The sequence below is a fragment of the Myxocyprinus asiaticus genome, chromosome 47 (assembly GCF_019703515.2).
Source record: "Myxocyprinus asiaticus isolate MX2 ecotype Aquarium Trade chromosome 47, UBuf_Myxa_2, whole genome shotgun sequence".
NCBI classification, from domain to species: Eukaryota; Metazoa; Chordata; class Actinopteri; order Cypriniformes; family Catostomidae; genus Myxocyprinus; species Myxocyprinus asiaticus.
The window spans coordinates 3,736,954-3,763,574 of record NC_059390.1 but is presented as its reverse complement, the minus strand read 5'-3'; the positions used below and the strand labels follow the sequence as shown (position 1 = coordinate 3,763,574).

General features: G+C 39.0%; 1 protein-coding gene across 5 annotated transcripts in view; it reads left to right on the top strand.

The window, feature by feature from the left end:
- The window catches only part of LOC127436509 (protein bicaudal D homolog 1-like), a 36,325-nt gene extending 9,704 nt beyond the window's left edge, over positions 1-26,621 (top strand). Inside the window, exons 2-10 of one of the 5 annotated variants that reach the window (XR_007896417.1) lie at positions 3,733-3,945; positions 4,064-4,216; positions 5,696-6,169; positions 9,718-10,827; positions 14,023-14,174; positions 16,346-16,556; positions 21,641-21,699; positions 21,827-21,900; positions 24,496-24,559. Coding sequence is in view for 4 of the 5 variants with exons in the window: in XM_051690735.1 (XP_051546695.1) it covers positions 3,733-3,945; positions 4,064-4,216; positions 5,696-6,169; positions 9,718-10,827; positions 14,023-14,174; positions 16,346-17,096 (2,853 nt within the window). In the remaining variant the exon portion in view is untranslated. Of the gene's footprint in view, positions 1-3,732; positions 3,946-4,063; positions 4,217-5,695; positions 6,170-9,717; positions 10,828-14,022; positions 14,175-16,345; positions 17,791-21,640; positions 21,700-21,826; positions 21,901-24,495 lie in introns of those variants that run through there. The other 4 variants (XM_051690738.1, XM_051690739.1, XM_051690737.1 and 1 more) reach the window with 4 other exon arrangements.

Below are 26,621 nucleotides of genomic sequence, written 5' to 3'. Positions count from 1 at the left end.
TTTGGAGCTCTGCGGCAGAGCAGATCATATTTGAAGAAGGTTTCACTGCAGCTCATGGCCCATTATGTTGATCGGTGTGTCTGTGTGTTCCTCTCTCCAGAAAAGAAAAAGGCTCAGTTTACCGCTTCTCACATGAGCTGCTGTACAGTGCCAGCAGACATCTCGCAAATCAACTCAAACTGCTTTCATTTACTGTAAAGGGGACTTTTGCAAAACAATAGGTTTAAATTGCTGATACATGTGTATTTGTAGAGCATTGTTATGGAAGGATGAGTTCTGTTCTGGTTTGTTTTGTTCTGTTTAGTTCCATTGAAATATTAGTGTTTATTCAGTTCTATTCTATTCTATTTTGCTTTGTTTTGTTTAATAGCTGTATTAGTGTTTATTATATTAGATTATGTTATATTCTTTTCCATAGAAATGTTAGTGTTTGTTTTATTCTATTCTGTTCTGTTTCGTTCCATATGTATATATATATATATATAAAACTATTTATTCTTTTGTGTTCTGTTCCTTAGATATATTAGTGTCTATTCTGTTCTGTTCCATAGATATATTAGTTTATTTTATTCTGTTCTTTTCTATTGAAATATTAGTGTCTATTCTGTTCTATTCTTTTCTGTTCTGTTCTGTTTTGTTTAATAGATATTACAGTTTATTCAATTCTTTTATTTTCTGTAGATACTGTATATTAGTGTCTATTCTATTCTGTTATGTTCTGTTATTACATAGATGTATACGTTTTTATTGTATTCTGTTCTTTTCTATAGATAAATGAGTGTGTATTCTATTCTATTCTATTTTGTTCTGTTCTATTCCATAGAAAATTTGTGTTTGTTCTATTCTATTATGTTCTGTTCTGTTCCATTCCATACTCTATATTAGTGTTCATTCTATTCTATTTGGTTTGATAGATATACTGTACCTGGACAGACAGACAGACAGATAGATAGATAGATAGATAGATAGGGTCAGTGATGTTATTCACGCAGTTAACATGACCATCAGATTCACCCATTCTGGTTTAGTATACAATTGCATTATACGGTGGTGACTATGGTGTGTTGTCAGATTGTGAGAGTGTGTCTTGTTCCCATCAAAGCCTGAAATAATAGTATGGTGCCTCTGCTCACAGGGGAATGTGAGTTGCCCTATGGGAGTGAACTGTGTCTGAGCTGTACAGGAGGAGAGTGTGTGAGACATTAGACCACTGCTGTGCATTAACACTTTGTAAAGAGAGAGAGAGTCTCTTGAATACCGAACACTGTCTGTGAGTGTGTTTGTGTTTGCACAGTATGTTGGTTTTCACACTGCAGCTGTGTTCAGATTCACAGCGTTCACTGCTCCCTACACACTCTGTAATGACTGTAACCTCATCAAATGTGTTGTGTCTTTGTTTCCCCCTCTATGGGTGTGCCTGGTTTGTTTAAGTGGGTGAGATGGGTTTTTTATGTAGAGGGAAATCACTAGAGTGGCAGAGATAGTCTAGGGTGAAAGTGCCATTTAATGTTAACGGCATCAATGTTGTTGGCATAGACACACTGTTCTACATTTTAATTGGCACACATACAAATACAAATGCACACATGCAGATAATTTGGATCCTAATGGCAATGATTTTAAATTCTTTCCAATACATTTAGGAGAAAATACCCCTTAACTTTAGAATAAAAAATATCTGCCACAATTTTAGAAAGATGATATCTCCTTTTTCTTTCTCAGCTAAAATTTAACTGCCATGCTGTGGTAAACCAGCTGTAGTAAAACAATATTACTGTAAGAGAATTATATGATTATCATATCCATTTCCAGTAATTCCCACACTACAACTGCTGACTCATCCTCACACGGTGCCATCAGTTATCATGTAATTGAGTGCAACAGTGACAGTGCACTTTCATTGTGGTCTTGATTCCGAATTGGTATATTCCAATTCATTTTCTTCATAGGGATTTCAAACAACTCTTCTATGATGAGTTCTAAGTCTTAAACTGAATTAACCAACTCTGAGATGAATCACAACATTACAGACTTTGATTTGCATCAAAAACCTGACAATCGGAAAAAAGACAAGACAGTGTTCCTAAATTATTTTAATGAACTAGGGCAATAAACTATTCATCCTAAAGGGCATTGCAAATGACGTGATTGAATACAAAAATTATGGTTAAGTATAAGTACTTACTGTACATGTAGTCATTGGCAAAAAACTATTTATTTTAAGTGGATTGCAAGATATTTAGATATATACAAATACTGTATATTAATAGCTTCGCAATCGCAATCATGGGAGTATCTGGTCAGTGGTGAAATCTTTAGCTGCAAAATGCTGTCTGTTTACTGATTCGAAGTAATATAATGGAATGTCAGGAATTTGTGGGAAGAACCCAAGATACAGGATGGCAATGAAAGGTGTTTTATTAAAACAAAACATAAACAAAACTCACAAGGGAGAAAAAGATAAAACAAGACAACAAAATAAACTAAGAACAAACAGACTAGAAAACAGGACAAAACAGGAAACAAAACTCACAAGGGAGAACTAAAATAACAAGAAGAGAAAAAACAAACCGACTGGGCAAACTAGACAAGATCCGACACGACTAGACTGAAGACTGTACAAAACAAAACAAACAATCTGACAAGGAAGAAAAGACAAAGGAGAGAATATAAAGGGAAAGAAGGATTGAAACCAGGTGCTGCCCATAAACGCTGATTGGGCTGCTGAGCAGCACCTGGGGAAACACCTGGGAGAAAAGAAAACACAAGCACATGGGACGGAAACTGTCACGACCCTGCCACAACAAGAATAAAACAAGATCAAAATGGCAGGATCATGACAGTACCCACCCAGGGAATGACTCCCAGGCATCCCACAAACAAGACAAAACAAAACTAGATGAAAGACCAGACTATGGGAAGGGAGGGTGGGGGAAACAGGTGGACGGCACAAACACACAAAATAGACAAGGAACCGGAAACATAAGTCCAACCAAATAAAAACAAAAAATAAGGTGAGGTCAAGGCAGAAACGATGTGACAGACCATGGTGGAGCCGGATCGACAGGCCAGGGTGGCACTGGCTGAAGAGCCCAGGGTGGAGCCGGCGAGGCAAGCCAGGGTGGAGCCGGCAAGGCAAGCCAGGGTGGAGCCGGCGAGGCAAGCCAGGGTGGTACAGGCGGAGCAAGCCAGGGTAGAGCACCTAAACTGGGCCTGGTGACTTGGCTGGGCCTAGTGACTTGACAGGAAGGAATGACTTGACTGGACATGAGGGCTTGAGCAGGCTCGGTGATAGCCACAGGGAACAGGACAGGGTTATCGACCGTCTCAGGGAACTGGACAGGGTTATCGATAGTCTCAGGGAACTGATCAGGCTCGTTGACAGCCACAGGGAACTGGACAGGTGGCTCCAGGACAGGAGCCAGGATAGATGGCTCCAGGACAGGAGGGAGGTCAGGCAACAGGAAAATGGCCTCTGAGGCCGTAGGCACTGGCAGTGACAAGGGAGCGACCTCCATGGCCGTGAGCACAGGCAGTGATGGGGAAACGACCTCCGTGGTCGTGGGCATGATCAAAATGGCAGGATTATGACAATGGAATATATTGCAAGGTTTCTCAATCAAGGTGAATCCAATCAAATCAAGTATGTGGACTGGAATGCAGCCGAAATCTTTCTCACCTGACTGTATTGTTCAGTTTGTCATTTATACTGTACTTCCCTCTGTCCATCAGGCCTTCAGCCAGGTGTACACCACCCAGAGGAAGGTGGCTGAAGATGGGGAGACCAACGAGGAGACGCTGCTACAGGAGTCGGCCACTAAGGAGGCATACTACATGGGCCGTCTGCTGGAGCAGCAAGCCGAATTGAAGAACAGCCGATCTCAAGCGTCCTGCACACATGTGGAGAACGAGAGACTCACAGCTATCCTGCAGGAATTCAGAGAGGTCAGAACCCAACTCGAACAACTAGATCTGGAACTGTCTGGTGTTGAATATGAGGGGTCAAATTAACAAGATTTTACTCCTGTCTGTGTCTGTTTTCCTCCCTGTCTCTCTCGCTCAGAGTAATGAGATGTTGGAGCTGCAGAGGAATCGGATGAGAGAGGAGATCAGAGAGTATAAATTCAGAGAGGCCCGACTCCTGCAGGACTACACTGAACTGGAAGAAGAGAACATCTCGCTGCAGAAACTGGTTTCCACGCTTAAACAGAACCAGGTAAATACACACAAACACAGGCTGTGCACAGAATAGAGGTCTGCATGGACTTTAAGGGTCAGTTCACCCAAAAATGAAAATTGCCATCAAAGATGTATGACTTTCTTTGATCTGCTGAACACAAATAAATATTTTTAGAAGAATATTTCAGCTCTTTAGGTTCATGCAATGCAAGTAAATAAGTGCCAAAAATTTTAAGCTCCAATATCCACATAAAGGCAACATAAAAGTACTCCATACGACTCTGGTGGTTCAATCCATACCTTCTGAAGTGATATGATAGGTGTGGGTGAGAAACAGATCAATATTTAAGTCCTTTTTCCTTCACTTTTACTTTCTCCTTCTTCTGTTTTTGGTGATTCACATTCTTCGTGCATATAACGCCCTACTAGGCATAGAGAATTTATGACAAAAAGTGACTTGAATATTGATCTGTTTCTCACACGCACCTATCATATCGTGTCTGAACACATGGATTTAACCTCTGGAGTCATATGGATTACTTTTATGCTCCCTTTATGTGGAATTTGGAGCTTCAAAATTTTGGCACCCATTCACTTGCATTGTATGGACCTACAGAGCTGAAATATTCTTCTAAAAATCTTCATTTGTGCTCTGCAAAAGAAAGAAAGTCACACACATCTGGGATGCCAGAAGGGTGAGGAAATCATGAGAGAATTTTCATTTTTGGGTGAACTATCCCTTTAAGTTATAGCCCAAACCAGGCCTGTACCCGAGACTGTGTGACCCGATCCGAATATTCAGGGTTTCAGTACCACTTAAACTCAATCAATCAACAGCATTTGTGGCATAATATTGATTACCACTCAAATTAATTTCGACTCGTCCCTCCTTTTATAAAAAAAAAAAAAAAAAAAAATCTGGGTTCCAGTGAGGCACTTACGATGGAAGTGAATGGGGGCCAATCCGTAAACATTAAAATACTCACTGTTTCAAAAGTATAACCACAAGACGAAAACAATATGTGTTTAAACATGATTTTACTGTGATAAAATCGCTTACCTTTTTTGTGTAAAGTTATATCCAATTTTACAACTTTGTTGCTATGACGACATAACGCCCTAAACCCTAAAACCCTTCAACAACAGCTAAAATTATGATTTAAACAACTTTACAGCTCAAATAATGCACAAGTTTTAACAGAGGAATTAATGTAATCACAGTTCTACTTTTAAACCCTCAAAAAATTGGCCCTTCACTTTCATTGTAAGTGCCTTTCATTGTAACCCAGATGATATACTTCCTGTTCATTCGTCACATTAGAAATGGAAGGTCATCTGTGTATTCTATGCATATAGATTATTTGCATACTGTGCACACTATGCATATGCATATGCGTATGCATGCAATATATTGCAGAAATATAAAGAGTAGAATGGTAGTACTGTATGTTATTAAAAAATAATTTCTTCTACAATTTGCATAATTAAAACATATGATCTTGCTTCCTTCTTTAAGGTGGAATATGAAGGCTTGAAGCATGAAATCAAAGTTCTGGAGGAGGAGACAACCCTGCTCAACAGCCAATTAGAAGATGCGCTGCGCTTGAAGGACATCTCCGAGAGCCAATTGGAGGAGGCCTTGGACGCTCTGAAAGGCGAGCGAGAGCTTAAGAATACCCTGAGGAAGGAATTAGTTCATCATCTTACCATGTGCGATGGGGCTTTCAGTTCAGGCTGTGCCCATCTGATCGCCATGAGCTCAGCGTCACCTAGTGGCAGTGCCACCCCGACAGCTGCGACCTCGCCCAGCAGTGAGGATGGGGGCAAATGCAACGGGCATCTGCTCCAGGGTGCGACAGGTTCGACGCTAAACCGACTGAATGGAGAATTTAGGACATCGGCTTTGAGGAAGAGTGGAATTTTAACCCCTGATCTCTTCAGTGAACTCAACGGACCTGAGATCCAGAAACTCAAACAGCAACTCCAACAGGTCAGTTTGAAGGGGTGGGGTTTGTGCGAGACACACCCACTTACTGAATATGTAAACGGCTGAAGCCAATATCTGTTTTGAAAACATATCCGGGTCACATTTCTCCTTAAGGATATTTATAACCTTTAAGATTTTTTATGCCACGTCCACACTAATTCATTTTCATTTGAAAATGTATTAATTTTGCTATTTTTACAGCTCTTATCTACAGTGTTTTCCTCCACCAAAAATGTAGACTTTTGAAAACACTCTCCATGACCACATATTTTGGAAAACGGTAACATTAGAAAACTGAAAATAGAGTTATCAAACTTAAAGGTGCACTCAGTCACTTTTTGTTTGTGTCATGTTGGACTTACAGTGACACCTAGTGGTGTGGATGCAGCATAATTTAAAATCAATAGTTTTCAGTTACAGATGCCATTGTAAAAATTCCCTATTTACAGTCAGCCATGATTAATATAATCCAAGAGAGAAAGTGTCCAATAACAAGACAGTAACTGAGATTATGTGAGTAGCATTCATCTGGTCATGTGACTCTAAAATGGCAGCCTCCATGAGGGTGCCCCTGCCCCATGTAGAATAAAACAGCTTTTATAAGGTTACTGATATGACTAGAGTCCTCATCTCATTTGAGTGCTCATGATTTTATAAATATGTTTCAAAATTACAATTCATTTCTTTAGGAGTAAATCTTTTTAATGGTGAAAAAAATTACAGAGTGCACCTTTAAATGGATTAGTGTGGACGTCATTACCATAATTCGGCTAAATGTTTTACTATTTATTTTTTTCATCATTCTCATTATTATCAATTATGATTCTCATTCATTCATTCATTCATTGTGCATGTGATACACTGACTATGATTTTAATTAAAACCAACACAAGTTATAGAAAGAATAACTATCATGGTGTATAAATACATACAATTTAATTTAAGATTTTATAGTTGTTTTTCCACATAAACTGTAATTAGAATTTGAATTATAATGTGCTCTTTCTTCATGCAAGATATCATTTCTTATTTCTTTATTTTGATATTTGGGTGACCCGAAGACGTTCTTGACAGGTTTTGTGAGATTCACCTATCTACAGTATAATTCTTATGTAGGACAGTCTACTTATATGTTGCCCGAAACATGGTCCTCATAAATTATGTTTCTTAGATCATGATTTCCTGAAGAGAACATTATTAAGGCCTTCTTAAAGTATGCCTGCTTAGATATTTTGGTATTGTCCATCTTTTATGCTCACATTCCAAATTATTGTGAAACTACTGCAGCATTGGTTTAGTCGTTGTTCTGTTTACAGTGGGATACTGCAGTTTCATGGGATGAAATATGAGACCACAAGACACACACACACACACACACACACACACACACACACACACACAAATGGGCCATGCTACTGGCCTATTTATAGAATATCCTTCCTTTCACATGATATCATTTTTTCTATAGTGCAAGCTAATTTTGTCCACATACAGGTGCATCTCAATAAATTAGAATGTCGTGGAAAAGTTCATTTATTTCAGTAATTCAACTCATATTGTGAAACTCGTGTATTAAATAAATTCAATGCACACAGACTGAAGTAGTTTAAGTCTTTGGTTCTTTTAATTGTGATGATTTTGGCTCACATTTAACAAAAACCCACCAATTCACTATCTCTACAAATTAGAATATGGTGACATGCCAATCAGCTAATCAACTCAAAACACCTGCAAAGGTTTCCTGAGCCTTCAAAATGGTCTCTCAGTTTGGTTCACTAGGCTACACAATCATGGGGAAGACTGCTGATCTGACAGTTGTCCAGAAGACAATCATTGACACCCTTCACAAGGAGGGTAAGCCACAAACATTCATTGCCAAAGAAGCTGGCTGTTCACAGAGTGCTGTATCCAAGCACGTTAACAGAAAGTTGAGTGGAAGGAAAAAGTGTGGAAGAAAAAGATGCACAACCAACCGAGAGAACCGCAGCCTAATGAGGATTGTCAAGCAAAATCGATTCACGAATTTGGGTGAACTTCACAAGGAATGGACTGAGGCTGGGGTCAAGGCATCAAGAGCCACCACACACAGACGTGTCAAGGAATTTGGCTACAGTTGTCGTATTCCTCTTGTTAAGCCACTCCTGAACCACAGACAACGTCAGAGGTGTCTTACCTGGGCTAAGGAGAAGAAGAACTGGACTGTTGCCCTCTTTTCAGATGAGAGCAAGTTTTGTATTTCATTTGGAAACCAAGGTCCTAGAGTCTGGAGGAAGGGTGGAGAAGCTCATAGCCCAAGTTGCTTGAAGTCCAGTGTTAAGTTTCCACAGTCTGTGATGATTTGGGGTGCAATGTCATCTGCTGGTGTTGGTCCATTGTGTTTTTTGAAAACCAAAGTCACTGCACCCGTTTACCAAGATATTTTGGAGCACTTCATGCTTCCTTCTGCTGACCAGCTTTTTAAAGATGCTGATTTCATTTTCCAGCAGGATTTGGCACCTGCCCACACTGCCAAAAGCACCAAAAGTTGGCTAAATGACCATGGTGTTGGTATGCTTGACTGGCCAGCAAACTCACCAGACCTGAACCCCATAGAGAATCTATGGGGTATTGTCAAGAGGAAAATGAGAAACAAGAGACCAAAAAATGCAGATGAGCTGAAGGCCACTGTCAAAGAAACCTGGGCTTCCATACCACCTCAGCAGTGCCACAAACTGATCACCTCCATGCCACGCCGAATTGAGGCAGTAATTAAAGCAAAAGGAGCCCCTACCAAGTATTGAGTACATATACAGTAAATGAACATACTTTCAGAAGGCCAACAATTCACTAAAAATGTTTTTTTTTATTTTTTATTGGTCTTATGATGTATTCTAATTTGTTGAGATGCACCTGTACATATGAAATTATTTCCCTTGATATCCTGATTATTGATGTTGATCAATAGAAGTCCATTAAATACTTCTTTGTTGATTATAATGGTAGTATTCTAGTTTTATCGTGTTGTTCATTTGCAGTGTATTTACCGTCTTCATTGCAAGCAAGCTGCACAACATGCAACAAATCCAAAATTATCGACTATGCTTTTTGCTTTTATTTCAAAGCTTCTTTTCGAGTGTCAGGTGATTCTTCAGCACAAATTTTTGTATGAATCATAAAGCAAGCATCTGTCCATCAGACTGTTTAAAACTTACGCTTCAGGATAAGATAGGACTACAGACTAATTTAAGCATCGCTGATTTGCCATTGCCATTTCATCGCTCAATGGACACCTGAGATTGGTTAGAATACTAAACATCTGCAAAAACACGTAAATGGAAACCTTTGATGCAATACGATTAGACTTAATCGTCAATTTTAACGATTAGTTAATCACGTCAGCCGTAAACGTAACCTTGATTACTTTTCCGATTGATTTTGCAGCCATTCCTTGAATGCACTGTAAGCCACTTTGGATAGAAGTAATTGTTAAATACATAAATGAAAATGTCTATTAGCAAGACCTGGAAAAACCAGCATGGAAATTCATTTGTTGGCTTGTTTATGTGCCATAGATCGAGCGAGAAAAAGCATCTTTGGTAAACAGCTTGCAGGAATCGCAGGCCCTGCTCCGTCACACACAGGGGGCCCTTGCGGAACAGCACGAGAGGGCCTGTCGCCTGGATGAGCGATTCCGAAAACTCCGCCGCCGCAAGGAATACAAGGAGGAAGACAAAGATGAAGAGGAGGAGACCACGTATGTCCCAGGGGACCAGGAGGGTCCCAGTCTGGAGTTGTTGCAGTGTAAATACAGGGTCGCGTTGACAGAGGTGGTTGGACTGAAGGCGGAGCTTAAGGAGGTCAAAGAAAGATTTAACGAGTGTGTGGAGGCGAGAGCGCGGGCTGAAGAGCAAGGCCAGGCGCAATTGCAGGCGCTAGAGAATCAGGTGGCACAGTTGGAGCGCAGCTGCAGGGATGGCCGGGAAAAGGTGGTGAATCTTGAACGTGAGCTGCAGGCAGCCAATAACACGGCGTTGGAAACCCATGGAATTCTCGGTACAGCGCAAGACGAGCTGGCGACATTTAGCGAAGAATTAGCGCAACTTTACCACCACGTCTGCCTGTGCAACAACGAGACACCCAATCGTGTTACGCTGGACTACTACCGGCAGGGCAGGACCCCAACGCGCATGTCCAGCGCTGGTCTCAAGGTGCAAGACGATCACAGAGTGCTGTTGACGCCGCGGCTAGCACGGCGTTTAGCGGCTATTAATGCCGCAACGTCAGAGTCGCATAGCCCATCCGACTCACCATCCAAAGAGCCCCACACCGCAGAGCAGAGCCAGGTCCGTACACCACTGGGCTCGCCCATCATTAGTGCCTCTTCCTCTTCGTCATCTTCATCCCCAGCACCCGAGTCGTCCATGGGATCTGACCTGCGTCGCGAGCCTACCAACATCTACCACCTCAACGCCATCATTCGGGATCAGATCAAACATCTCCAGAAGGCGGTGGACCGTTCGCTACAGCTATCCCGCCAGAGAGCAGCAGCTAGCGAGCTCGCTCCATTGATGGACAAGGACAAGGAGGCCTGTATGGAGGAAATTCTTAAACTCAAATCCCTCCTGAGCACCAAGAGAGAGCAGATCGCAACCTTGCGTCTTTTACTCAAAGCCAACAAGCAGGTAAGCTAATAAGCTCTATTTATTACCCAGCATCCCATTGATCGCCATCATGAGTTGTTGGAGTGTAACCATGGGAGTCTTTACATTGAGTGAGATTCTTTGTCATTACCTTTGCCTTTTAGATGTTACTCTTCTTGTTAAAACCATTACATTTCCACGTGTGTAGCCGGATTTTAACAATCAAAATAAAGTCTGGTTCACTTTGCAGCTTATTCTGGCCAAGAACCGCCCACTTAGACAGGTGTTTCTTCAGCTTCAGGCAGTTTCCTGTCTCAGGGGTTGATTTTTATGAAAACAAACAGATTTCAACTTTTTTCTTTTTGTAACCTGAAGATCACATTAACTTAGAAACTTTTTACCAGGCCTTCGTTTATTTTTGGTATTTTCAAATGCCATTTATCACTTGTATTTGCAACCAAATTTCACATTATGTGGCTAAAATGTATGATATTTATTTGGCAACTGGCTGGTAAATGTTAATATTTCACTCACCAGTAATTTTGTAGTATAGTGGTGGAGTATAAAGCAGTGAGATCCTTTCAGAGAGTGTTTAGAGTAAGTTGTTCAGTTTCACACGACCCGTTTGCCATTGAATAATGTCTCTTTTAATACCCTTTCTGTTCTATACAGTCAGTTGTTAATTAAAACAACAAAAAATAAAAATAAAAATTTAATTCTAATTATGCATTGTACAGATGAGATAAAGCCATTCGAGTCTTGTTAAAGAGACCGGCTTTACCACTTGTTCAACAAATCAATGTAAATACTTGAAAATAGTATAAATTATGCAAATGAGTAATAAACATGTAACAAAAAATTATATATTAAAATGTTATTTATTGATTAAATACATGGATTTGTTTATTTTTCAAAGCCAAAATGTGACCAAAATAATGAAAAATTAATAAAATATAATTAGTAAAATTAATATTTTCATAATGTACTTAGTTAGAAGGTCCCCTGTATAATTAACAACATTAGCTGGAAAATAATTAATTTCATATGTAAGCAAAAAAGACATTATAACTGAAATATATCCATATGAATTGATATCAAATTGAATTGGGTAATCTGTATCATACTCATCCCTAATAAAATGTTAGCTATGAATAACTCTCAAAAGCTTTAAAAATGTAATTTCCATTACATTACAGAATTTGAGATGTGATGAAAATGACACTGTGGTGGGAATTTCAGACTTTCAGAAAAAAATGGCAAAAATTACATCTTCATGGTGCATGTACATACACTGTTGGACCTTGTTAGCAGACAAATTAAACAAACTAGTTAGAGTGTGAAAACATTTAACAGGATTTTACTTTTTTTAGAAATTCATAGGGATAAATGTGCCCAAAGTTGAAGAAACCACATTTGTTTGCCATTTAGATGGCGGGTCTGTCTGTAATAGTTGATAACACAATATGGCTTGTGAATGGCTTTACAGAAAATACCAAAGATAAATTTTGTGGTCAGAACTTTTGATTATGCATATGTCTAGTTTGGATATCTAGTTTGCGTGTTGCTAAGTGCCTCAAATGGAAACTCAGAGTATTTTTCAAAGATTTTATGCCTCGAAAGTGGCTTTCTAGTGATTACTTTCTTCTCAAAAGCACTCATTGTATCAAAATAAAAGAACTACAGTATTCCAGCCAGACTGAAACTGATGATTTTCAGCCAGCTTTTGTGAGCAGTATGCATCAGATAGTCAGTGAACGGATCGAGGTGCAGACCAATGGCGTGCAGTCTGATGCAAAAATCTTTATATATATATAGCTAGTGAGAGTAATGCACTTTGATTCAAAGTGACAGTTCTGTATGTTGGATCCTTTCTCTCGCCTTGTTGCCAGCAGTGTGATATAAAGCATGTTGTATGACTTCTCCAGGCCACTGATGATTAATGGATGCTACAATTTATAGATCCCATACCAGAGAGAAATTGCTGTGCTATATGGGCAGCAATGCAATTACTACCTCCATTATTATTATGTGCCATACACACTGTAGCAGCTGTAAGTTACCCCAATGGCGATCCTTTATGTTGCTTGTGTCAGTTCAGTGAATGAAGTTCAATATGGTTTGATTATTCATTCAAGAAGATATTTTGCCATTATGGCCTTCTATACCAGAACAATTACCTGGTAAATATATTGCATACATCAAAATCAACATGATATATACAGTATAGATACAGCTATAATACATGCTGAAGACGGAGTAACCATCTTAACTGCGGTTTTTGAGGTAAAAATATCTAAATCACCCTCGCAAAGAACAGTAGGTTGCATTGTTTTCAGAAACACCCTCATTTGTTAATGATCTGTTTTTCTTTCTTATGTGGTCTATACAAGAGGTTGACCGATATATCGGTTTTGCTGATTAATCGTGCCGATAGTTGCTTCTTGGAACTACCAGTTACCAATAAAAATCTATGCCGATAGTTGCCAACAGTTTTATTCCTCCATCCTCTGTGGCCGGCACTGGAGGATTCTACAGTTAGAACAACTTGGTTTAACATTATAACAACGGCCTCTAGAGGTGACATAAAACAGTTAATTGCCATCAATATTCATCCAATATTTTATCCTCACTTCAATGCAAATTTGGTTATTTTCATTAGATAAATCAAGTGTTCTAAATTGAAGCGAGGGCATGAAACGAAAATGCAACTACATTGAAACGTGCCCCGGCAGCACATACTGTACATCTTGTCACCATCTCGATATGTCTGGTGAAACATATATGTACAGTATCGCTAATCTTGTAAATATATATGCTATAAAAAGCTTAATTTGGTAAATACTTAAATATAACTGGAGCCAAGTCTCAAAATAAGAGTCCCAAAATAAGTATGTGTATTTCCGACTTGTTCATAGTCCAGCGTAAATGCTCCAAATCTTCATTTTGTCACAATAAACTGCATCTGGGATTTGATTCATTCTGCACCAGTGTTACTTTTATGTATGTGCCGTCATAGTAAGAAAAGACTAAGAAAGTTTTCTAGCATTCAATAAATAGATTTTTAAAAACTATCAGCCGATTAATCGGTTATCGGCCTTTCCACCACCTTAGATATCGGTATCGGCAAAATCCACTATCAATCTCTAGTCTATACTGTTTTAGTCACTAGAAATGTATTGACTCATTATAGGCAGAATCAGTTGTTGTTTGCACACTTTTGGCTATAATCTTTCATAGACGGCTGAGGTGGCCCTGGCCAACCTGAAGAGTAAATACGAGAATGAGAAGACCATGGTGACAGAGACCATGATGAAGCTGAGGAACGAGTTGAAAGCCTTGAAAGAGGATGCGGCGACCTTCTCTTCCCTCAGAGCCATGTTCGCCACACGGTGAGAAACGTACAGTAGAACAGCATCAGACAGACGGCATTTACAACTAGGTTGTACAAGTCTGTCTTACATAGATATCTTTTATATGAATATGTTTCAGAATTATTAAAAACAGTGATGACAGCTACATTTAACTAAATATTTTGTGACAGAAAAGAAGACGTAATATGCCACGTGGGTTTCTGAGCAGGAACCCATTCACCAAAATTAATATGAACATTTTATATTATTAATATTAAAGGAATAGTTCACCCAAAAATGAACGTTCTCTCATTATTTACTCACCCTCATGATATCCCAGGTGTGTATGACTTTCTTTCTTCACCAGAACACATTTGAAGAAAAATAGTAAAATATCTCAGCTCAGTTGGTCCTTATAATGCAACTGAATGGAGATTTCTCTTTTGAAGCTCCAAAAATCACAGATAGTCAGCATAAACGTCATTGATACGACACCAGCAGTTAAATTAATGTCTTCTAAAGCGACACGATCACTTTTGGTGCGAAAAAATATCAATATTGAAGTACTTTTTAACTATAATCCAACACTTCAGGAGAGGGTGGAGTCCAAGCGGTCTCTCGTGTGACGTATTCGCGTTGCCATGATACCGACGTAATCTAATGTTCTCCACTTGGTTGAGACATCCAGGATGAGCAAACAAATGCACCACTGTGAGTAAAGAAAAAGGTAAATACAGATCTAAACCAAAATCAACCAAGCTACTGTGCAGCATTCCTCCATCTCACTTGTAAACAGCGCTGCTCTTCCAGCTGTGACGCACGTGTGTCAGTTCTCACGTGTTTCAAATGCCAGTGCGATTACGTCACACACGTGTACCACTGCAGAAAGGAAGCATGATTTAGGGTTAATAAAAGTACTTAAATATTGATCTTTTTCGCACCAAAAGCAATCGTGTCGCTTTAGAAAACATTAACAGCTGTTTAACAGTCAGTTTAACAGCTGTTTAAAATCATCGATTAACGGTGTCGTATTGATGATTTTTATGCTGACTGTCTGTGATTTTTGGAGCTTCAAAAGAGAAATCTCCATTCGCTTGCATTATAAGGACTTACTTAGCTAAGAAATGTTTCTGTTTTTCTTCAAATGTGTTCTGGTGAAGAAAGATAGTCATACACACCTGGGATATCATGAGAGTAAATGATGAGAGAATTTTCATTTTTGGGTGAACTATCCCTTTAAGAGTATCATATGAACTTTTTAGGACAGCATGCTGCACATACAATACAAATTAACAAATAATTGCAAAGTAGAATTTTGTCATGACACACGGCTACTCACTGGAAAATGTGTCTTGTTAACTGTAAGTTAAAGGAACATTCCGGGTTACAAAGTTAAGCTCAAACGACAGCATTTGTAGCATAATCTTGATTACCACAAAAAATTATTTCAACTTGTTCCTCCTTTTCTTTAAAAAAAGCAAAAATCGAGGTTACAGTGAGACACTTACAATGGAAGTGAATGAGGCCAATTTTTGGAGGGTTTAAAGGCAGAAATGTGAAGCTTATAATTTTATAAATGTACTTACATTAATTATTCTGTTAAAACTTGTGTTTTTTGAGCTGTGAAGTTGTTTAAAACGTTGTTTACCGGGATTGCAGTGGCAACACATTTTTAAAATTGGATACTGTTTATAAGCGATTTTTTTTTTTTTTAATTTTTTTTTTTATTTTATTTTTTTTTACCCTAAACAAAATGTGAACACGCATATTGTAAACGTCTTGTAGCTAATGTATACTTTTGAAACAGTGAGTATTTTAACGTTTACAATTTGGCCCCATTTACTTCCATTGTAAGTGCCTCACTGTAACAGGTGTTTTTTTTTTTTGGCCAATAAACCAATTGCTGTCTATTGAGCTTAGCTTGTATTTAATTGGGAATATTCCTTTAAGTTAGTAGTGTCGTAAATCAGTTACTCCCCAACACAGCTTACAACACCCACTAAATAAAGCAGGATGCTGACAACATCAACTGCAACAGAAGCATTATTTTTCAGGATGGGTGTCTTTTCTCCAACTGTGATTTGGTTTATTTTGAAAACTTCAACAAAATCTTGTTATGACAGATGGCTAAAAAATGAGCCAATTAGTGAGCCTGCAGCACATTTGACTGAATGTTTACCATACTAATTTCTGTTTTTCGCTCTTATTAGCTGTGATGAGTATGTTACTCAGTTAGACGAGATGCAGAGACAGCTTGCGGCAGCAGAAGATGAGAAAAAGACGTTGAACTCTCTTCTCCGCATGGCCATCCAACAAAAACTTGCACTCACCCAGAGACTAGAAGAACTGGAGTTCGACCAGGAGCAGTCTCACCGTACCCGCGTAGGCAAGACATCCAGACTGCGGACCACCACACCCAAAGTAAGTGGAACGCCCGTCCCGCCCCTTCCCGACACCCCTATGACAATTACCGAGGTGCTTACTGCAGCAGCCGCCATCACCTCGCCCACCACCCAGAATATACCCACTTTTACACCCACCCAACCTTCTGCTCCCAACAGCCCACCCATGCTGGAGGCCCCCTCTTCCCCCGCCTCCTCTGCATCCTCTTGGACACCCCTGACCATGCTCTACTGCCAGGGCGTGTCCCAGTGGACAATGGGAGTCCGGGCTTATGTAGTGGAGCCGCACTCTTTCAGTGTGGACTATGCCCACCGTCCTACCCATACCTCTATCCTGGCCCGTCGTTATGCAAGCGAGTCGCACTATTCCCCAGGCTCCGCCCCGTCCTCTTCCTATCGCTCTCCTCTTTTGGCAAGTCGCCGCTCCACGGTGAGCTCCTCCATGTCTCGCCCGCTTCCGAGTCACCTGATGCGTTCCACGTCTCGATACATGCCCCCACCATCCACCTACACCCCACTGTATCCCAGAAACCACAGCTCGCATCATCCCCGGTACTGATGCCCGGTGGGTTGCGCAGAGAGGACACACTGGTTTCCTGTGTTTGAATGTTTTGGGGTGTGCTTTTATGTACTCAGGGATTTAACGGAGCACAAGTGACCTGGCCTTCTTCAGACGAGACTGTTGATCAGTTCTCAGGAGACTGTGTTCTGTCAAACACGCATCCAACATGAATTTGGGTGCATGCGGACTTACAGATGAACAGATCAGAGGGACTTTTAGACATTTGAAAAAGGACATTACATTGACACAATCAGATTTTGTTGCAGTTCGTTGCCATGTATCAGACTGAATGTGAAACTGTCTAACGATAGACGTCATGTGCCGTTTTTGAAACTATTTCAGTCACTTAACACTGAAACATGCACTGCGTATTAGTCATTACTTTGTTTATACAGAGTGAAAAATTTTCAAGGATTACTTCTAAGTTTAAGAAGGGGTTAATTTGTTACAACAAGGTTTTTGTATGTTTTGGTTTAGGTTGGTTGAGTACACTCCAAAGAATATTGGATTGCAATTCACTCGAGTTGACCCAAAAGAAACATAAAGTAATATTTTGGGTTCAATACAAGTTAAGCTTAATCAACAGCATTTGTGGCTGTTCAAACCAAAAAAAAAAATTATTTTGACTTGCAAAATGTGCAAAAATCAAGGTTATGAGACACTTACAATAGAAGTGAATGGGGCCAGTGTTGGAAGGGTTTAGAAGCAGAAATGTGAGGCTTATAATTTTATAAAAGCACTTACATTAATTCTTCTGTGAAAACTTGTGTATTATTCAAGCTGTAAAGTTGTTTAAATGGACCTTTTTACCATTGTTTTAGAGTTATGGCCTTACATCGCCATGGCAACCAAGTTGTAAAATTGGCTATAACTTTACACAGATAAGGTTAGGATGTGATTTTATCACACTAAAATCATGTTAACACACGTATTGTTTATGTCTTGTGGCAATACTTTTGAAAAAGTTACTATTTTAACGTTTACCAATTGGCCCCCAATCACTGCCATTATAAGTGCCTCACTGCAACCTAGATTTAGCTTCTTTTTTTTTTTTGGGGACGAGTTGAAATAAATTTTTGCGGTAATCAACATTTTGCCATAAATGCTGTTGATTAAGCTTTTCTTGTATTGAGTTCATAACATTCCTTTAATATCTCTGTTTTGACTCATTATTTGATCCGACTTATCTGCAATGGTGATGAGGTCATGTGACAAGTAGGATACTACTTAGAGTTGCATACTGCATATTGTGTCGCATACATCTTACATACAGTATGCAATAAGCAGTACGCTAGTATTCCATTCTGAACATAGCCTAAAGTGTGAGACAGTTGGCTATGTCATAGTTTATGCTGTCACAGTGCTGGGCCGCCCATGTAATGGTGAATGTGCAAAAACTGTTGTGAACTACTCTAGTGACATCATTTTAACTTTACAGTAGAGATTAGCCTGATCCGGGGTCAGATGTAAGGTAAAACTGAGAACTCATTAATGTTATGAGTGCTTACAGGAAAGTGCTTGCAATGTTGCATTGAATGTATATTAATGTTGGAAATGTGATGCAAATGTCTAGATGACTATAAAATATTCTCAGGGAATATCATTCATCATCAGGGGTCTCATAACAGGGGTCTAAGCCAAATACTTTAGGGAAAATAACATGTACAATTTATAGCACATATTAGTCACGTGACATCTTAAGCAGTGATTTACAGTAGAACAGATGTTTTTTTTTGTTTTGTTTTTCTAAAACGCACAGTGCTTGTATATCACCAGACGTGACTGTTGTCTGTGTTCTTTTAAAGACAACTTGCCCCTCAGTTTGTGTTGGCATGCTACCCTTTGCATTGACATTTTTATACACTACCTGTTTTTATTTATTTTATTTTTATTTCTCGTTCATATTTGGCAAATTACCAAATTTCAGAACTTGCAGCTAAATGCTGCCAAATTGTGCAAGAAATGTCAAAACACAGCACTTAGTGAGGGATATGCATGGACCCAATACATCTTTGGCATCTTTAGTTCCTCTGTTAAATGTTCTTACTTTCCAAATATATCTGTATTTTGAGAGAGGCGTCTGTGTCCTCCCATTACACATCGACTCTACTGCGCCAAAGACACTGACGGGCCTTCTAGAGCCATATCTCGTTTCTACAAAACCCAACACAAACATGCTTGAAGCCCGAATCATTTGACAGGTGTGGACCCCTTAACCCCAGACATACCATCATTTCCCTGCATGCCATTTTAAGCTGATTTCTATTAAATACATTAAAGCAATGTCACATGAGCAAAGGTTGTGCTGTATTTCAGCAGAACAACGAGAGTGGCATTGCTTTATACAACAGACCTACAAACAATGCGTTAAAATCGACTGACATTTTAGACACAATACGGCCAGCTATTTTCTTTACTTTTGCTTCAGCAGTGGAAATAGTTTGGTTACAATGTTGCAAACAATAGAACTGGAATTCTGTGTGGCAAACAGACAACCAAAGTGATTCATACAGTGAAATGTTCCAGTGCTGTTATGAGAGTTATCAGCGCTCTTGAACCACTGCTTGTCCAATCAAATTAGTGGTCAGGAACTGTTGTAAAATTTCAAATACATTTTTTAAATAAAAATCTACATTTTGAATTTTACATTTTGCTAAATAAAATGCATTAATGCTCACACAGGCCTCAGTATTTAGTTTAGCTGTCTGTTTGTGATTTATAGCTCCAATAGTCAAACTATAGGTGGCTCTCTATAGAAAGCTATGCAAAGCATCTATTTTTGTTATTTAATTTTCTTGCTTAATTTGTACCACAGTAGTCTTAGATACAAGGTTTTCAAATGTGCACATATGCAGTTTTTTAATTTTGCTTTGAGAAGTGCACACATTTTTATTTGAAGTTGAATCTGGGACCGATAAAAGGTTGACCTGCATTTGTTCTGGTTTGTACGGAAAGGTTTTTTATTCATTTGATCTGTTATCTGAGGATTTAGGGATGCTTAGTAACAGATTACATATGTTTTTTAACACAGGACAGGAAACCTTGTGTAACCTCCTCTCTGTGGCACCCTGAGGCCTATTGCACACAAACATTACACGCGTGAAAAGTGTCGCTTGTGATCATGCCATCTCCAAATCTAAAAGCCCAGTTGCGACGTCCTCATTTGCAACTGATGTCCAGTTTAAAGGAACCTGTCAAATGCTTCCCGCTTCCTTTTCCGCATCACTTCCTCTTTGATTTTTTTCCTCATTCTCCCTGTGAAGTTGATGCGTCATGCTTTGACACATCTGCACTAGATGAATGTGTTTTCTACTGTTACTGTTAAAAAAAAATGCAACACAATTTTGTTATTCTATTATCACTGAATGTCCATGTCTGCTGTCTTATGCATGTGTATACAGTACATGGGGTACAGGAAACCACTGTATATGTCTGTTGTTAAATGAAAAGTAACGCGTTGGATATTCTTCAAATATGCTGTAAATAACAGGTATAAATGAAACGCATTTATTGGTTCTGTGTCCTCATTACATCAAGAGGTTGCAAAGTTTCAGGTCCATGAAAGGATCTGTGGACTATTTCTTTGTATATCTACATTAATTTGCACTGCTAAATACATTCAAGGTTCTTTACAACATTATCGCTCTACATTATAGAACAATCTGCTAAAACATCCAGATAAAAAGCATTTTACGGTAGTAGCCATGGCCGGGTCTAAGGGGGGCCTTGGAGGGGTATTGCCCCCTGTAAAACATGGCCAGGTCTTAGGGGGGGCTGGGTGGGGGCCATTGCCCCTAGGTACCATGGCCACGTAAAGGGGGACTAAGGGGACAATGAACACCAGAAACCATGACTGGGTCTAAGGGGGTGGAGGGAGCTAGGGGACATTGCCCCCAGAAACCATGGCCAGGTCGTAAACCATGGCCGGGGCTAGGGGGGGCATTGCCCCCAGAAACCATGGTCGGGTCTAAGGAGGGGCTGGGGGGGAACTTCTGATGCTCCCACACTGGTTGAATGGCGTAACAATAGAACCTATTGCCCACCCTAAAGTTTAAGATCTCACCCTAGACCTGGCCCTAGTAGTAGCTGTGGAACATGCATTTTTCTAGCTCGTCCAAGCTGGTTTAGGTGTTTGCCGAGCTGGAAAACTGACTGGTGGGGATCTTGCTGAGCTGGTAGACCATCTTGGACCAGCAACAAACCAGCTGCCACGTTCCAAAGACCAGCTTCACCACCATAAGTTTGTATGAATTGGTTTTTGCAGAAGGGCCCTTTACCAAGATGGTCTAAAAGCACAGCCAGGCTCCCACCAGCTGGTAGTCTGGCTTGTCAACCATTTAAGTCAGCCTGGACCGGTTAGAAACCATATTTAAAAACACAGCTACCAGTTTTAACTAGATTTTCCAGGACAGTATCATTTTGTTCAGCATTTGTGACACAGTGCAAACCGGTCTATATTGTGGACAATGTTGTGTTATTATTGTGCTGAGTTCAGAGTGGCATACTACCCATACTACTTCTGCCATATCTATCTATTGCAGAACTAGCAGAGTAGCATGATAGTATGCCAGTTCAAACTCGGCCATGGCCCTGAAGTGAGGTAAGTGAAAGCTGTATGCAGTACATACTTTTAGTGCATTGTATATCTAAATATCTAAATTGGGATGCAACCAAAGGTAAGTGCTGCCCCCTGGCGTTGAGAGGACTAACCTCTCGGTCTCTTCTAGATAGTCAGCAGCCTCCTGCAACATTGCCACCACTCTACAAAAAACTAAACACGCCGGGCCCCTTTAGCCCACAGGTAATCCTTTTACTTATAGCTCTTTCATTATTAGATATTATGTGATATTATATTTGTTATTGTGCTAATTTCAATTTATGTAAATTCAAGCATTTTAACCCTTGGATGGACTCACAGGTCAATTTGACCCATTTAAACTTTTAACACTGATTTACATCAACTTAACTTTAATGTAAATCTGAACCTGGCAATGTTATTTTTTAAATGACATGCATTTGTAAACAAAGCTATAAAAAATTACCTAATTTGTACCTTCGGGTCAATTTGACCCGGTTCATATAAAAACTTACAAGAAAGCTGTAAAAGGGTAGAAAAGTTCTAAATGCTATATATATGTGGACACTCATATTCATAATTGCACCCACACACACCCTTCCACACACTCGCGTATACACACACACACACACACACACACAAACATAGACATACATACATAACTACATCCATACACGCACACACACACTCATTGACAACAGACACAAATATTAATTTGTTCAAAAGTTATTTTACTGTTAATTCAGTGTTCATTAAAATGTTTTACATGTTCAAATGAGAAATAATAAACAAATAAATATCTGTTTGAAAAAAATGTAGAACAAAATGCAAATTAAATTTATTAGATTATTTTGTTAGAATATTCATCAAAAGAATTTCAGTGGATTGTTTTTTTTTTTTTTTCAGTGTTTGCTGCCATCTAATAGAATGATCTAAGACAAAAAGTAGAGTGATAGAGCAAACAAAGCCTTTATTACAAGCTTTTGAAATTAAAGATAAAAAAATGGGTCAGTTTGACCCAGAAGGGTCAATGTAGGGACTTGATCGTTAAAACCATCCAAAGGTTAATCCAAGTAACATTTTGTGTACCTGGATTAAAGACAACATGAAATATAATTGACTCTATTTAGTGTATATTGCACATTTCAACAGTGCATAGTATTTTGAAGAAAACAAATGCTTATTTTCATCATTCGTCATCAAAAACATATAACATTCTCTTCCAGTAACATGAAAACTTTTCACAATCCAATCGAATCCCAAATGGATTAAATCCTGTCCTCGTCCCACCATGAATTTTCTTTATTTAAATGTTGCTTTGGTTTAACGCATTTGCTAAATGACAACTTGTAGCAACAGCAATGTCAAAGAGGTTTGATTGCCAGGGAACACAATATAAAAAAATAAATTAAAAAAAAGAGTCCTTATTTCCTTCACTATCCACTCAAACTTATCTAATCCTCATGCAAAAAAAACAAAAAAAAACGTTTTTAACAAAAAGCATGAACTTTTCGTTTGAGTCCAAACACTGTAATTAGTGTTAATTATTATTTTTGTCTTATTGTCCAGTACAAATATCAAAATATCCTTAAAACAACATGTACATTTACTTATTAAGTCTAGTTTTCAGAGAAATATGACAAAATTAAGTGAACTTTATTCTGAAAACAAAAAACTGCCAATGGGCTATGAAAAGTCCATTGAAATATGTTCATTTTTCCTACCCCATTGGCAATTTATTTATTTATTTATTTTTTAACCTCCTGAGACCCGAACGTGACTGCTGTGTGCATGTTCCATGTCCCTTTTAGATTTGTAACTAGCAGCCCATAATAAACATGCAGAAAGTTTTCCTTAAAATTTATGTCCTCATAAAACGCTATAGAAAGTCTTTTTTTTTTTTTTTTTTTTTTAAATTGTGTACATTTCCAGGAGTGTTGGTTATTCATGTTTTTGAGACGTTACAGACATTACAGCTGATTATCTGTTATGCTGCTTTGGAACAACATGGATTGGGAAAAGCACAAATTAAAAACTATACAAACAAGCACATAGGTTCCAGGGGGGATGGGGGGAGGTAACCCCCCAATAATCAAAACAAGCAAGTACAACACCCCGCCCCCCCCCTCCCCCCCATATTTATACCATGATCAATGAAAACATGTAAATGCTTCATGCTGTTTCATGTTGTCTGTAAACCAGTACATGTATGAATTCTAAAAAAGGGGAAAGAATTTTAAACAGTGCCTCTTCCGGGGGCCTGAGTAGCTCAGCAAGTAAAGACGCTGACTACCACCCCTGGAGTCATGAGTTCGAATCCAGGCCGTGCTGAGTGACTCCAGCCAGGTCTCCTAAGTAACCAAATTGGCCTGGTTGCTAGGGAGGGTAGAGTCACATGGGGTAACCTCCTTGTGGTCGCTATAATGTGGTTCTCGCTCTCTGTGGGGCACGTGGTGAGTTGTGTGTGGATGCCGCGGAGAATAGCGTGAAGCCTCCACACGCACTATGTTTCCACAGTAACGTGCTCAACAAGCCACATGATAAGATGCACGGATTGACAGTCTCAGATGCAGAGGCAACTGAGATTCATCCTCCACCATCTGGATTGAGGCGAGTCACTACACCACCACGAGGACTTGGAGCGCACTGGGAATTGGGCATTCCAAATTGGGGAGAAACGGGGAATTTTTTTTTTTATGTATTTGCATCTCATTTAGTTCGTAAAAACCAAGTGTGAAACGGTTCCTCTTAATTATATTAAATAATCTTATGATCTCTCTCTCTTTCTCTCTTGTTTGTCTGAACATAATTTTGTTGCAGGTGGATTATAATGAGGATCCTGTCTCCCCGACTCCAAATCAGAGGCAATGCTTGGATTTTACACCTCAGAAGTGTGTCACACTGCCTTACCATACCAACCGCAGCGCCGCCCTGACATTGAGGCGAAAGCGATACACACAGGGCACTGTGAGCTGTACATACGCTATGGTGTGGGGAGAGGGACACAAGCCAAAGAGGCCCAGTATGCATGTGTGATCACATGACACTCTGACATTGTTTGATTTGATTGATTTGTGTCGTTGTCCAGCAGCTTTTTGCCTTTGACGCTTCTTTACACACTACTGAAAGTGTTGATGTTTCACAGTTTTGTCAGCTGAATGTGATATCTTACAATCATTGATGCGATGTTATAGAAAATTTTAAGGTGAAATTAATAGTAGAGCATGGGGATGTTTTTAACTAAGATAAAATCTTACAAATACTGACACTAGTAATACTAAAATAGATTATTTAATTTGTGGAGAATGCACTTTTATTTAACAGTAAGTTACTATGTTAAATTAAATCTTGTTCGACAGACCAAATACAATGTCAAAGAAACGTTCTGGTTTTAATACAAATCAAGCCCATGCAACAATATTTGTGACATGCTGTCAATTACCACCAAATAATTAAAAATTTCTTCATCAGTTTGTAATAAAACAAAAAAAAGACCTTTACAGCTATAGCCAACACTTAGAATGGAAGTCTATGGGGCAAGGCATTGCACCAGGATAAATGTTAAAAAACACTTTCGAAAGTATAGCCACTAGACTTAAAGATTATACGTGTTAACTTGAGACTCGTGTGGTAAAATCACTTACCAAGTGTGCAATATTTAAAAGGGACTGTTTGATTATAGAAAGGGAATTACATTAGTTACATGTTCATCCTCCTTGAAAAGTAGTTCCACCATTGAAAGATGATTTAGACAACTTTACAGCTCAATAACATAGACTTTTTGTATGCTAGAATTTTCTAACAAAAACACAAACACATTTCAGCTTTAAACCCTCTGGAATGTCTTGCCCCATAGACTTCCATTGTAAGTGCATTACTATGAATGCCGTGTTGGGTGGGTTTACAAACTGAGGGATGAGTCCAAATTGTCTGTGGTAATCAACTGCATAAGACAGATACTGTTGCTAGAGCTTAACTTGTATTAAACCCAGCCCATTTCTTAAAAATCTGCAGGCTAAATGAACCAAAGCCTTTAAACACCACTAAAACACAGTTGGGAAATGATTGAAGACTGCACATATAAATGAAAAGACTGTCCAAGATGCAGCAAGCTTGATTATTTATCCTATTCTAAGCCTTTCTGACAAAACCCTGCAGATTATATCCATTGAATACCATAAACTACCTCTCTGTAAATTTTTTGCAGATGAATATACACATCTTTCACCTGACAGGAATGTTGCATGCATAAATTTCACTCTTGTTATACTCTACCATCACTTAAACTTCTCTTAATATTTGCACTGCTGCTGATGTTGGTATTTTCATGGATTTATAATCTACAGTATTCTGGAACCCAGCAGTTATCTCAGCTGCAAGCACAAACACAAACTCGGACCAGAGCATTCCAGTGCTGTTGGTAGTTGGTTGACTGTTAATCTCAACTTCTCTAAACTCTAATGTCTTAACCTGCTGTTCCAAACACACTGGACCTACTGATAGTGAAAGTGTGGACAATCCTTTGGGAATGGACCTGTCGTGCTCTTGTGTACAGATCCATCCAGATCAACAGTGAATTCATCCAAAGTATTAACCTACCCTGCGGTGTATTGCTTTTGTTTTAATGTCTTGACCATTTGTGTATGGCACAGCAATCTATTAGCCTAATTAATAATAAAAAAAAATTACAAAATTGAAAACAAAACATTTATCACTGAACCACTGAAATACAGGTAGAGTCTTCTTTGTGAACAGCAATAAAGCGTAATGTAAGCTAATTCTCTATTACTGCATAACATTAACTGGTGTAACACTTGCAGTTTAATGAGTATATAAATAAATTGATTTAATAAAACCAAAATGAAACCACTCTGTGTCATGACTTTTGAGAGTTTTGCGCTCTCTTGCAGACTTGATTCTACAAGCAGACAAGCGCCATTGTTTGT